This window comes from Acanthisitta chloris, unplaced genomic scaffold (assembly GCF_000695815.1).
Source record: "Acanthisitta chloris isolate BGI_N310 unplaced genomic scaffold, ASM69581v1 scaffold5287, whole genome shotgun sequence".
Classification (NCBI taxonomy): Eukaryota; Metazoa; Chordata; class Aves; order Passeriformes; family Acanthisittidae; genus Acanthisitta; species Acanthisitta chloris.
In genome coordinates, this window is record NW_008683094.1 from 114109 (window position 1) to 127393 (window position 13285).

General features: G+C 38.0%; 1 protein-coding gene across 1 annotated transcript in view; it reads left to right on the forward strand.

The window, feature by feature from the left end:
* The first annotated feature begins 5918 nt into the window (after window positions 1–5918).
* Window positions 5919–13285, forward strand: part of THSD4 (thrombospondin, type I, domain containing 4) — an 80121-nt gene continuing 72754 nt past the window's right edge. The window contains exon 1 of the mRNA XM_009078778.1: window positions 5919–5990. Coding sequence (XP_009077026.1) covers window positions 5919–5990 — 72 coding nt within the window. The remainder of the gene's footprint in view (window positions 5991–13285) is intronic.

The window sequence follows — 13285 nt, forward strand, 5'->3', positions numbered from 1 at the left end:
TTCAGTAAGTCTGGCTTTGTCATCAAAGGTCTGAGCTCTAAGAAGTCAAGAGTAGGGAGAAGAGGAAGGAAATGCTGAGATTTCCTTTCCAGGGTTTGAGTATAACTTAAAAGCACCATGCACTGCCAGTACCATGGCAGAAAGAGGAAAAAAAGAGGATGATCATGAAGGCTAACATATAGTTATTGAAGTAACTGACAAACTTTCATTAATGTAACCTCAGCTGGGCTGATCTAATTATATTCCAATACTTACTGTAATTTACTTTGTTATGCCATTTTCACAGGATGCGATAACACCTCTTTGTGTGTACTTCCTAAACTGATCTGATCTCTATTCCCTCACAAAACAGAAACAAAACTAGGAGAAACTGAGGAAAAGTCAGAGGTTGGAGTGACTTTAGATGAAAAATGATTGGAAAAATGAGAATTGTTCAGTTTAGGCAGGGAAATAAACAGGAATTGTTAAAAGGTAAGTTGGAAAGTAGTTAACTAATAAAAGCATTAATAAGGGCACTAAGTGACTGCGTGGAATAAATTATGAAAGACTCTTTAAAGATCTTTTTTCCACACATCCCTTTGTCTTCCATAACTGTACAGTGGGATCAAGAACTAATTAGACATACGGATAGATAAGAATATCTCTAGCTTCAGTATATAACAGTGGAAGACATGCTGCCCCATGCAGTGGTGTATTCTGGTGGCCAGTCAGTATTTCAGTTTTGGAAGGAATTCTTTTGGGGACATAGCTATCCCCTAAAATGTTTCTTTGTACAAGGAATCATGTGCAGTCAGCTGCTTTCTTAACACAAAAGCTGAGCAAAAATGTACAAGTAAGATGCTGTGAGTTACTTGGAAAAGTGTTAGTATATGAAACACTTTAATTGAGTTAAAACATCAACCAAGAAACAAATCTGAGATGCAGTGGAATACATCTGATGCTCTGGGACTTGTTTCCTGCAAGGTGCTCAGCATCTGGGGTTCACTCTCACAGGGCTCCATAGCATTAACCTTTAGGCTGTAATACACAGCTCACACTTTATCTTCCTTCCCAAGCTTTGTGGGTCTTGTTTTGTTTTATGGCCTGTGTAAAGGTCCAAATACTCCTTCTTGGTTCTTGCACCTTTTGTTACTTCAGCTGTTCCTGGTCAGTAAGAGATAGAGACACTGCTGAAATTCAGATTCAGTGTGAGTGTGAGCAGCCTCTCAGAAGAGCTGCAGTGGCAAGGGGAATTGCTTGAACTATAGAAGGGAGAGGCAAGAGTATCTCTTCTCTTCTTCATCACCCTCTGCCCAGTGAATGGTAGAAACCAGTGGAGTGGATGTAAAGACCTCTGTGATGAATCCAAGAAAGAAGGGGAGGGAGGGGCATTTTTCTCCATCCTTCCTCCTCAGTACTGTTTAATCTTCAAGGAAAATGCATTCTTTCTGCAGTGGAAATTCCCTGTCTGCTCACGCACACCTAATGTGGCAAAAGACTTCTTTATTTCAAGTGTTTAATTAAGCATAAACTTTATTCTTTAAATAAAATTTAAAACCCCCTTGTTTTTTCACTTGATTTTTCTTTTGTTGTTCACCAGCATCTCATGTAATTGGTACTAAACTTCTAGTACATTCAGCCTTTTTTTTTCCTCTGTTAAATTTTAACATGAAACATTGCAATAAAAACCCAACACCTCTTCTTAAATAGTAATAGAATATGCACTGTCGACTGCTTTTTCTGTTGGTGATTCCTGGAAGATGATATCTGTCCAAAGCAAATTAACAGAAGAAACAATTAAAGGGCTTATGTGTTACCCTGTAACAGCAAACATGTTTTGGCCTTTATCTTCCTTTCCAATAGTTCATTGGTTTACACACTGCAGCTGAGCACTAGCACATGTTCCAGTCAACCTTCTGTTTCCTTGCAGATTCAGTGACATTGATGTTGCACCTGTAGTGACTAAATGTGAATTAGACTCGTTATTTTGTATGTATTAATACTTTGAAATACACAGAAATTGTCAGTGTCTTGTTCTCAAGTAATTCAGCCTGAAATAAGGAACTATGCTTCATGTTATCTTGCTGTAAGACTTTGACAGTTAAGCTCTACAAACATTAAGGCTGTAGGAAGTAGAAAGGAAGTCTTTAAAATCTCGTTTTGACTCATGTTTTCACGTACTATTACTTTTATATTAGGAATTTGGTTACCTTTCTAGGCAAATATACCTTTAGCAGAAAGCAGTAGCTGTGAGTGATGCTGTCTGAGCTTACTCCTCATGATCTTATGTGGAATTACAGGAAGGCTGAGAGACCTGGAAGAGAAGCTGCTTTTAATAAGTTTAAAAAACTTGTCCTTGTTTGAGATTCAGCTGCACTTGCCTCAGGAGGTAGCTCATAAGCAAACTTCATAAACTGATTGATATTTACAAAACCCCTTGAGACTGACAGTTAATTCATTCACAGATGAAAAGTCAGTACTTTTCAAATGAGAGCTGCACTGTCCAAAGATCTGTTGTTTGCTTTATATATTTTTTTTGTTTCTGAGAGTAAGAGATAGGAACGTTTTCCCAAAAGATTCTGATTGCTTTTTCTGTTGTAAAAAAGTTCTTAATATTGGATTTTCTATTTCAAGTATATACTTAAAATCCTTTTGCTGTTATTCTGCTACGTTTGTATGTTTCTAGGTAAAAACAAGGATGTTCTAGTGTTGAAATTAGAGACATCTTATTTTGTCCATTTTACTATGTACATATACTACCATGTATTTTGATTTCTCTATCTGCTACTACAGAACTTCACATCTGAAATAGTTCATCAGTGATAAACTGATTTTTTTTCCTGTTGCCCCAGTAGTTTTGTAATCTCCAGTGTAGTGATTGTTGAGGTTTACAGATAAATTCTGGTCTTGGTTTCAGCAGTGCAAGTTTGACACAGTGTTAAGTTTCAAGTTACTTAGTGCTGTAAAGAAAGTTGGTGGTTGTGAACATGCACAATTCCATCCAGTTCAGTGGGATAAAGCTTGAAGGCATAGGAGCAGGTATGAACAGATCTCTTGTCTTAATATGGAGAACAGAGCTCCAGCTTCTGAAATTCAGGGAATTCTGCCTGTATTTTTTGTAGAGGAAAAATTGAATGCATATGGAAAGAATTAGTTATATGACTTATTAAATGGGAATGCAGTGCAGTTTTCTGTGCTCAGAAACTCATCCTAATAATATTCACTTAGGCTTCAATAAGGTTGTTTATTATTTACATATTTACATAGAATATACTGCTTTCTGGAATGGTCAGCACAGAAGACTAAAATTACAGTTACTCTACATTTTTTTCTTATTTTCAAAATTGCTTTTCGACCTGACATCAAAAAAGAGAAGATTGGCAGCTTTGTGCTATGTATTTATTCATAAAAACTAGTACACTTTGTGAAGAACAGTAGAACATAAAGCTTAATTTTATGGAAGCAGTAGTCAATCTGCATGAAGCAGCTTTCATCATTGGAGTTTTTGTTACGCACTGCAACATCTGAAATGGTGTATTCTTTTATAACATTTTTGCAAGCACTGAAACTGTGTTTTCAAAGTATCATAGTTGGAGTTCTCATGTTGGAAGGGTTTTGAACTCCAGTTTTGTTGGCAGTTTGCTCACTATCCTTTTTCCTTTTGTGGTATATCTAGATATTTCAAAAAAATTTGGAAGGACAGGTTGGCTTCCTGACAGGGTTTTGATGGAAAATTTCCTTAAGTTTGTTTGGCTTTACATTTTTAGTCTGGAGACTTTGCCATAGGCAACCAGTGTACAAAGTACCTGTAATGGCAGCTCTACATTTAGCTGTCAGCACCACAGTATAATCTGCAAACCTTCAGTTTGCCTTAAAAGGGGAGAAATACTTCTTTCACTTAGATCTTGAAGGGAGGTGTTGTATTTGTGAGATCAACATAGTAACAAAGAGTTCTGGATTATTTTTGCCAGAACTACCATTAAGGTTATAGTGTCAAGTTCTCAAAAAGTGCAGATTTTACTGCCAGTCACCATTCTCACAACTCTGTGGCCAACTGCTTGTGCTCATTCTGATCTTTGGGAAGAGCCACTCATGAGCTCCATACTGAAACTCTCATTCTGCCTTTTTAAACCTTCTTAAGCTTGGACTGCTCCCTCAAGGAGAGTCAGCTGAAGAGGACTCTTTTGGCATTGAGACCCCCAGTTCTGCCTGGCATACATCACAATGCTTCCTACCTCCCAGAGCACAGTGCCAGCAGGAACCAGCAGTGATGTTGCTAGAACCACAAGGCTGCAAGGCTGTGTATCAACAGGGTGAGGGAAAGGTTGACCTGTGAAAGGTGATCTGCTGATTTGAGAGGCTTTTCTCTATGTGTAGGAGACACAGACTGAGTCAGGTTTGGCAGGGGAAGAGATAGGGCTCTTTATGAGCAACACCAGGGGTCTGAAAAAGGAAAGGATTGAGAGGGAAGAGGAGAAGTGACAATGATGTCTAATTCATAGAGGTCAGATTTTACTATGCTGGAGAACCAGATATCCAAATGCAAATACAGCAGAATCTGGGCTTTTAGTAGCAGCAAAAATGCTAATTTTCTGTAGTGGTTTAGGAGTTTGTGTTTAATTGCAATTCAGAAAGCTCTCGAACACATGAAAGTATTCTGTTATAATTTGTTTGAATATAAAAAAAAAGGAAAACTATTTTATGTTTCACCTCTCATAGGAGAGGAAAAGAATGGTTGGTAAAGCTAGTTTAAAAATAGGCTGAGGAGTCTGACATATTCAGCTGTGTATACAAAGCTTACCAAATTACAAAAGGAAATCTAATACATAGTAATGGTGACACTCTCAATTTCACCAACATTTTGACTTCCCACCTCCTAAAACGTTGAGGTATTTTAAAGTACCTGTATTCTGAGTTCATGTGGTTTACTGTCTGACATATGAGACCAGGTTATTCTTGGGTCATATTTTTGAGATTTCCCCTGCAACCATAAGGATAAGAAGTATGTATTTACATGAAAGATGAGAATATGGTGTGTTTTCTTGACTTCGGGAGTTGGAACTTTAAGCAAGGCTTGCACTTCCGTTTGCTTAGTCAAAGCAGTTTTTTTGATGGGTTAGATTGTCATAAACCAAAAATTCTTTTATTCAGCTCTAATGTGAAAGAGAGATTACATGCATATCCTGCTGCAGGATTATCCCAAAGGGTGGGGGTCCGTTTCAGGAAGCAGTTGTGACATTCTGGAGAGTGAATGCTCACTTGGGCTCCCCTTGGTGTTCACTGGGGCCAGGAGTGAGAGCTCTCAGGTTCTGCTGAGCCCCTGTCAGGATCAGGCTGTTTGGGTTGCAGGATTGTGCTGCTGTAGGGCTGACTGTACAACCATAGGCTGCTTCCTGATTAGATTTTAATTAACGCTTCATTTATTACGAACTTCTTCGATAAAAGGAGGTGCTGTACCTTTAAGTAGCACATGCCTTCTAACCATCAACAGGCATCTTTTGCAAGCTGCTTTAGCCTGTTTCTCCAATCATGCCTGCCTAAGTCAATAAAGCTTTGCCAAACCTCCTCGTGCATTAAAGGTTACCGTTTAGCTTGTTCCATGAATCACAGCAGATGCATAACTTGGCAGTGACCATTTCTGTCCCTCCCCTTCTTTGCTTCATGCTAGCTGCAGCCCCCCAGCTCACTGCTGGCCGAGCCCCCTCCCCCAGCAGGGAGAAGTCATTACATGAAGAGATCAACTTACCAGTTGTCTTCAGAGCAGTGGCTGAGAGCAAAGTTCCTGGTCGTACCGTGAGTGCGAGAGAAAGGGGGAGAGGGAGAAAGACTCGTACCTAGAAGAACTAAGGGCTGTGATACTGAGACACAAGTGCATCTGCTAGCTGTTAGTACTTGGCAGAGGGTTTGCTCCTCCAGGGTAGCTCTAACTTTGGGTAATAATGTTTGTCAGCTACCTGATACTAACGTTGCTCTGCTTTCAAACAGCAGTGTTAGCAAGACCTGGGGGTGAGGTAAGCAAAGTATAATGTCTTGTCAAAAATTGTCTTAGCAGAGTTGCATTTTCTTCATCTCTATTAAGATGGACTGTGAATGATTTTTATGCTATTAGATGTTTTAGCATTGCATTGTTTGCTTCGTGTATAAAAAGCTATTGTTTTGTTTTGGATTAGTTTTGAGGGTTTATTTTGGTTTGGGGATTTTGTTTGCTTTTTTTGCTGTTGGTTTGGGATTTTTTGCAGAAGCCTATAGGTACTAAAGGAGAGTAGTTTGAAAGTGAACTTCTCTTGGGTTAATATATAATATGCTTTCTGTGAAAGATGACTAATTTGTGAATTTTTCTTTACTAACATACAGAGAAATATGATACTCTGCAGCAGTCGATGGTAGTGTTTTGTTCAGATTTTCTACAAAATATGTGCATTATTGGAAAAGTTTTTACACAGGATATATTTTGGGGATGTCAGCATGTAAAACCTCCAGGCTTCATTACTTTAATAACATGCCCTTTGTGCAAATATATGTAACGTTTAATATGTGGCAGGGCAGAAAAAACTTGATTTTTTTAAAAGATGCATATCATATCATTGAAGAGGGACTTTATGCATTCCTAATATGAGAAATCTTGAACTGTGGAATAGAACAGCTCTTGCTATGCTTTAAAAGTTGCTGCTTGATTTATGAAGAACCTTTTTCCAGATTTTTGTCCTCATCAGAGCAGTTTGTCATCAAGTTCTTATTTCATACCAAAGCAGAAATTTTCAGCTACTTGTTTGCCATTTAGGAAATAATTCAGCATGCACAGTACTATTAGGTGTAAAATATTCCATCTAATGAAATGACTAGCCAAAAGCACATGATACTCATTCTCCCTCGCTCTGACTGAAATGAGATGTATAGCTGTGCATTTTAATGGAATCATTGGACAGTTTTGTTCCATAAATATGCCTGCTTTAAGTAAATCTTCTGAAAACAGTGATTCTGTTTTAAAGTTTTATCTTTTGTTAGCCCTGTCATAACTTTATAGAAGCCTAATGAAGTCCAGAGCAATTACTTTCCCCAGTAAAGAAAAGTAGAAGAGAACTGGAAAAAACACCTTGTCCAGCAGTGTGTGGTTGACACTCTCTGTAGCTCCTATGTCTAGATATAAACTTTATTTTGCTTTCAGGGTGTTTTAATAAGAGAAGTTGTAACGGTTTTGAGTCAAGAAAATGTCTCTTAATGAAATCTTGAGCTGCCTTTGATCTGGTTAAAGCAGGGAAAAGTTTTCAGCAGAGTCTCAACAAATTTAAATGGTTTGATGATCAGAGCAGCTGGAAGCTGATCATTGCCCTCTAGTTGTCACACAAGTTTTTAACTTCCTGGTTGATTGTTACTGAGCACAGAAAATGATAGATGGACTCACCTTGTCCAGACAGAGGGACCTCAAAACGTGTGGTGGCTCATATGGAAAATATTTCTGTCACCACTGCATGCACATGTGGTCTTCAGAGATCCATATAAAGAATAAATCTAGAGCAGCAGCAGTGTTGCCTGCCAATTATCCTCGTTAGCAAGTAAAATAAAAGCAATGCTGTGTTCTTACCTGGAAATGAATTTCGGCTGTAAAAGTGCAATGTGGAATGTTTTAGCACTGTGATCCATATGCCAAGTACTTTAAACTGTACTGTTGTTCTTAGTTTTTCAACTCATACAGCAGACAGAGTATGAAAAATGGCCTGTTACTTCATCAGTGAATCTGAGGTTGTAGATTTTAGTGTAGCTACTGAGAAATTTTCTCCTCTATTATGTTTGTATGGCAAATTTTGAAAATTCCATAATAAAAAAATATACTGTGTCTCCTGTTATTAATGTGTTTCTTTGACCTGTATTGTAAGAGACCACCTGATAATCTTGTGCATTTCCCTGCTCCAGCTGCAGAACCTTGGCTACAGAAATATTATTTCTCTAGGAAATTACTCAGTAAAGATTTTCCCCTTGGTTGACAGTGAATTGAAGACAGAGAAAATAAGTGAGAAGACATTTTTTAAAGGAGCCTGTATCATAGCTTTGTGCTCCTTTGAACTGTTTTGTATACTTCTCTGAATATTTTAATTGATTTAGAGCTATGTATTTTTAAAAGTTCTGCCCATAAAAGTGTCAGGTTTTGATAGATTATAAAGTCAATGGGAAGTTGCTTTTTTTGCCAGCTAGTCCTGTCTGTATTTTAATGCTGTTCAAGACTGTTCAAGAAACAAAAAATTACAAAAGTCCAAGTGTTATGTTTTTTCCCTTATAATTCTTGAGAACCCCTAACACTTGTTCTAATGTGTGTATGATTATGTTCTGCTTTTCATTTGTTGTTGATTTAAGGCATGACTTGGCATGAAGTCAGTGAAACTGCATTGCATCACTTTTCCATCCAGGAGGGAAATAAGGTTGTATAGCTTTGCAACTTGCACCATGTTTGTAGTGGCCAAGCCTGAAGTTTTTTCATGTGTGCTTCTTAGGAAATGAGCATGACTGTTTCCATCCACAGCTGGAAGCTCTAGCTGGTACCTTCTTCCAGGATTGGCCTTGCTAGAGGGTCAGAGATCAGCTTCCTTCTCTCTGGGGTGTGCAGGAGCTGTTGTCCTCATCTGTAGATCTGTTACCTTCTGTGACTGAGAAGGAGCTAAGGCTAAGTTGGCATCAGGGCACAAACCTGTGTGAGGAGGAATTAGGATGTAAAGATGAAGCAGGGTAGAGTTACAGGAGGTCTGGACTCCAGTAAGCAAACAATACTTAATCAAGGTTTCCTCCTTCACATTTCTTTAATCTGGTGGTGCAGAATCATCTCTAGCATAAAAATCATTGGTTTGGCTAGATATATTATGCTTGAGAAATCTTTGAGCACCTAGGTAGTTGAGGCTTTACTGAGGAATAGCCAATCCTTGTATTTTAAGTATTCCTAAGCCTAGCATTATTCTTCATTCACCAGCAGGTAACCCATGAAGTACTGTTTTCCAAGGATATTTGATAGGTATTTGTATTTGAGAATTTCACATTCCTTGAAATTTTAGTTGTTTCAGCTGAATTCTCCCATATTTTAGTAGCTTCCTTAATCCCATACACATTGGCCATAGGTCAGTGCTATCAGCCCTACCTGAGCCAGTACAGGTGTCAGTGAAGCTGTGCAAATGTACTGAAGTCACCAGCCTGGCATTCTCAGCCATAAAGCAAAACCAAATTGTACCAGTTTGAGTTTTGCTTGAAATGTTGTCTATTAGCCTTAAAAAAATTCAGTCTAACTGGCAAAATGTTTGGACAAAGGAAACTAAGCCTCACATATAACTTAAATGTTCACTTGATCTGTATTTTAATGGGACAAGTAATCACAATCTTGACTAATCATAAAAGTGCACAATATATGGCTTAACACAGAACTTTCAACAGGTTTAAGTGAATTGGAACAGGTTAGGAAGATTTAAGCCTAATTATTTTCAGTTCTTGAGTAGTATTTCTTCAGATAATAGAATGTTTTGCTATAGTTAATAAAGCTGTTTATGGAAACAAAACACATTCTGTGTGGTACAAAATGAATGGAGCTTTCCTTTGCTGATCTCGGAAATAGACTGCTTAAGCAAGAGGAAAAAAGCACAAAAAACCAAACATCTTGAGGTCATGGTCCTCCTGACACTGTTTCTTGACTGATTTTTTTTCTTGTTAGGGAAGAAGTCTTGTGACTTGGAGTAAAATTTCTGACACTACTCAGTGGAATCTTCTGCTGTTATATGGTCAAACCCAATACATGTGTGGCAACTGGAATGCACTTGTGAGGAGGCAGGAGAGACAGCAGCAGGTCACACATGCATTGGCTACTGCAATTCCTTAAATTCTTGTGGAAGGGCAGATGGAGAATGAACATGACAATGCTTATGCTACATGACTGTTAATGATCCTCATTGATTACAATCAGCCTTACATTTCCAGTCATATTGGCATGGCCATAGTTACTGTTGTATATGTGGATTTTGTCATCTTCAGTTCTTTTTTGTCCTCTGAGGTAGGAGAGTGCTATTACACAGCTGTTACTTATAAATTCCTAGGCCACAGAGGCAAAAAACAAATCAGAAGGTAAAAACAGTTGTCAATAAGAACATCTTTTAGATATGCCTGGCAAATCAGCCTTCCTAGCACATAAACACTCTCAAAGAAAGTCTGTATGGCCAGGAAATGAACTAGTTAACCTATGTCTGCTCAGTCACCAGGCTACAGCTAACTGATGGAACTCCTTCAGTTACAGGCAGGGAGCACATGATGTGACCCAATAAAACAAGCATTTCCATCTCTGACTGCCATGGGGCCAGCAAATTAGAAAACATAATTTCTCTCACTGACATACTGACAAAAATGATTTCTCATCTCTGTACCTGAGTATTTCCATCTGCAAGCCAAAGTTAATAGGCTTTCCATTGATTCTCCTGAGAAACTGGTATGTCACCTTGACTATTATTTTCCCATAAAACATCACCCTTAACCCTTCTGTTTATGAAGCATGAGAATGTTTGAGAACCTTTGTGGACTGGTAACTAGGGAAGGATTGAACCATTTATTTGTTTAGCATACATAAAAGAAAGTTATTTGGATTTACTTTAAAATTATCCTGTTCTGAGTTAAAAAACCAGATGGTAATTTACATATGGCAGTCACTGCTGACCCTGGTAGAACATCTGAAAGTGAGACATACAATGGTATCCCTGGTAAAACATCTGAAAGTGAGACATACAATGGTTGAAAAATAATCCTGTCAAGTAAATGTCCATAACCCTGGCCAAATTATAAGAATATGCACTGTATTACTGGTATTACAGTACGGGTTTATTTGCTCTCTGACATTCTTGCCTCATTCTTCCTAGCTTTATTGTCTGTCTCAGCTGCAGTATTACTAATACAACCCTGCTTTGCTTTAAAAACTCTGATGTAAACTTAGTTTAGGAGGATGTTCAGTTTAAAGTTAATTAGATTCTAGCAAAATAACTCAAAATATGTTCTTTCACCCTTTTTGATTAGGCAGAATAAATGTTCTTCCAATTTTATTCTCAAGATTTCTGTAGGGCATTTAATTCTTCCTCCATGGCGTATCCATGCCTATTCCTGTGGGAAAGACAGGGCTGAAATCCCAGCAGAGCAGTGTGTCCTGACCAAAGTCTGTAAGAGACTTCCTTAATAGCTCTCAGATCACAGGCCTAGATCCAAAGCCTTTTCACTCTGGGCTCTGGTTCAGGCTATGCTGAGCTTCTTGTTCCAATGCCATAAACATCTTAAAGACAGATTGAGGTCTACAGTAATTCCCACAGTAATTACAGCATCGTACTCAGTCCTACCATAGTTAAGCTAAATTCATTAAGTCATTACCTAATAAATGGTTACGTGTGATGGATGAGCTAATTTGTTTCTGAGACATGGGTCATAGACCATTTTCTGGAAAGCTGTTCTAGAAACTTGTTGGATTGCTTATTAGATAGACATATGTTTTAATGAATTTACCATGAATTTTACACCTGGAAATACTATTTTCCCTAGAAACTAACAGTTGACACAGTATTTTCTTTATCATATTTCATTATCAGTATCCATTCTTTTGATTTGCTTTATTTTTTAGTCTTTGCTTTTTGAAGTAGTAATTCTCTTAAAATTGAATTCTAATGAATGTATTTTTATCACTGTAATGTAAATATTTTTTCTTCTGGCACAGTGAGTTTAGCTTGAATTTCTTAGGATTTTACTGTTTGTTCCAAACATGCTGAATGCAATGAATTTAGGATGCAGGTAGTTTGTAGTAGGATGTATTGGAAGATATTCACAAACAACAAAAAAAGGGGGAATAAAGATCTGGGAAGTAAAATAAGCCCCTGTAATTATTTTAAAAATCATAACAGTCATTGTATGAATAGGTCTTTCTTCTAAAGATTTCTTTGGTTTTCCTATCTCTTTATGGTAATGTTATAAGGCTCTGAATTTTTAAGTGCTCTGATGTATAATAGGGCACAGGAATGTGTTCCAAGACTCATAAAATCTTTAATTAAAAGAATGGAAATTCTTGTAAACTCCTGGTGGTTGCCTTTAAGTAATATCACTTCTTAAAACACTTCCCTCTGCCCCCAGTCTGGGAGATTCTCTTTCATTCTGTGTGCAGCACTGTTAGGTTCTGTCTGTGGGTGATGGACACATTTTAAGGAAACTGGTTGATTATTAGAATTTCCCAGCCTCTTGCCACCAGGGCCTTTCTGGAATGGAAGAGTGACACACGAAAGAGTCTGTGCTAAGGAACTAAACAAATGCTTGGCTGGTAAAAATCAAAATGTGATTTTGCTACCAGCTTCCCTGCAGGTACACTGCTGGAGATGGGCTGCTAGCAGTGCTCACTGAGCTGTTGCTCAGAGCCTGTGAGTCAAGAGTTGGGGGGAATTATGCAGCCATCAGGAACATAAAGCAAATTTTCTCTGCATGGTTGAAAGACAGTGTGTAAAAGGGAACTGCTATGTATGACACATTTCCCTGTCCTTACTTGATCTGTAGCTTTCTTCATTGTTCCTCCAGCATCACTTGCTGTTCATTGCAGCCAAGAAGACAGCAGCAGGGATCAAACATCAGTCACTGGTGTGTTTAAGGACCCAAGGGCACCAGCACAGCAATTTTATCACTGACAGCAGCTACATTGCTTCTCTTTAAAGACCCCTTCTAAATGAGACACATGAAAGTGGAGCATGAGAGAGTATTAAATTAAAGGTTTGCCTGTGTATGTCATTGCCTGAAGCTGCTGATCTGTTTCTTCATGGGTTACAGGTATTATTTTCCCAGCATGTGGGTTGTGAGGAAGGTTTTATCAAGAGACAGAAGTTTTTGACAGATTTCCACTCCCACCTATTTGGCAGACACGGGAGAATGGGGTGAATTAGGAGTCAATAAATTAATCCTTCCAACCATAACTGCTGTTTGTCTGAAGCATAATCTTTGCTTCCATTTTTCATGAGATTTCTGCCCAAAATATCATGGTGGTGGGAATAAATCCTTAAGCATTTTTGACATCAAGGAAAAATCCTTTTGTTGTTAAATTTTTTAATCAAAAATTTAAGAAGTTTTTTAGAACTGTTTTTTGAAAACGTACTGACTAATATGTAGGTCATCACAAGTAAATGATAACATAGCAGTAGGAAGGTTGATATTTTAGTACAAAATTGCCTGCTTGTTCCTTGGAAGTTGAAATTATAGGAGTACTGGTAAAAGGACGTGGAAATGCTGCATTTTGATCCCAAACAGTTAATATATTTACTGAGGAAATTACCCT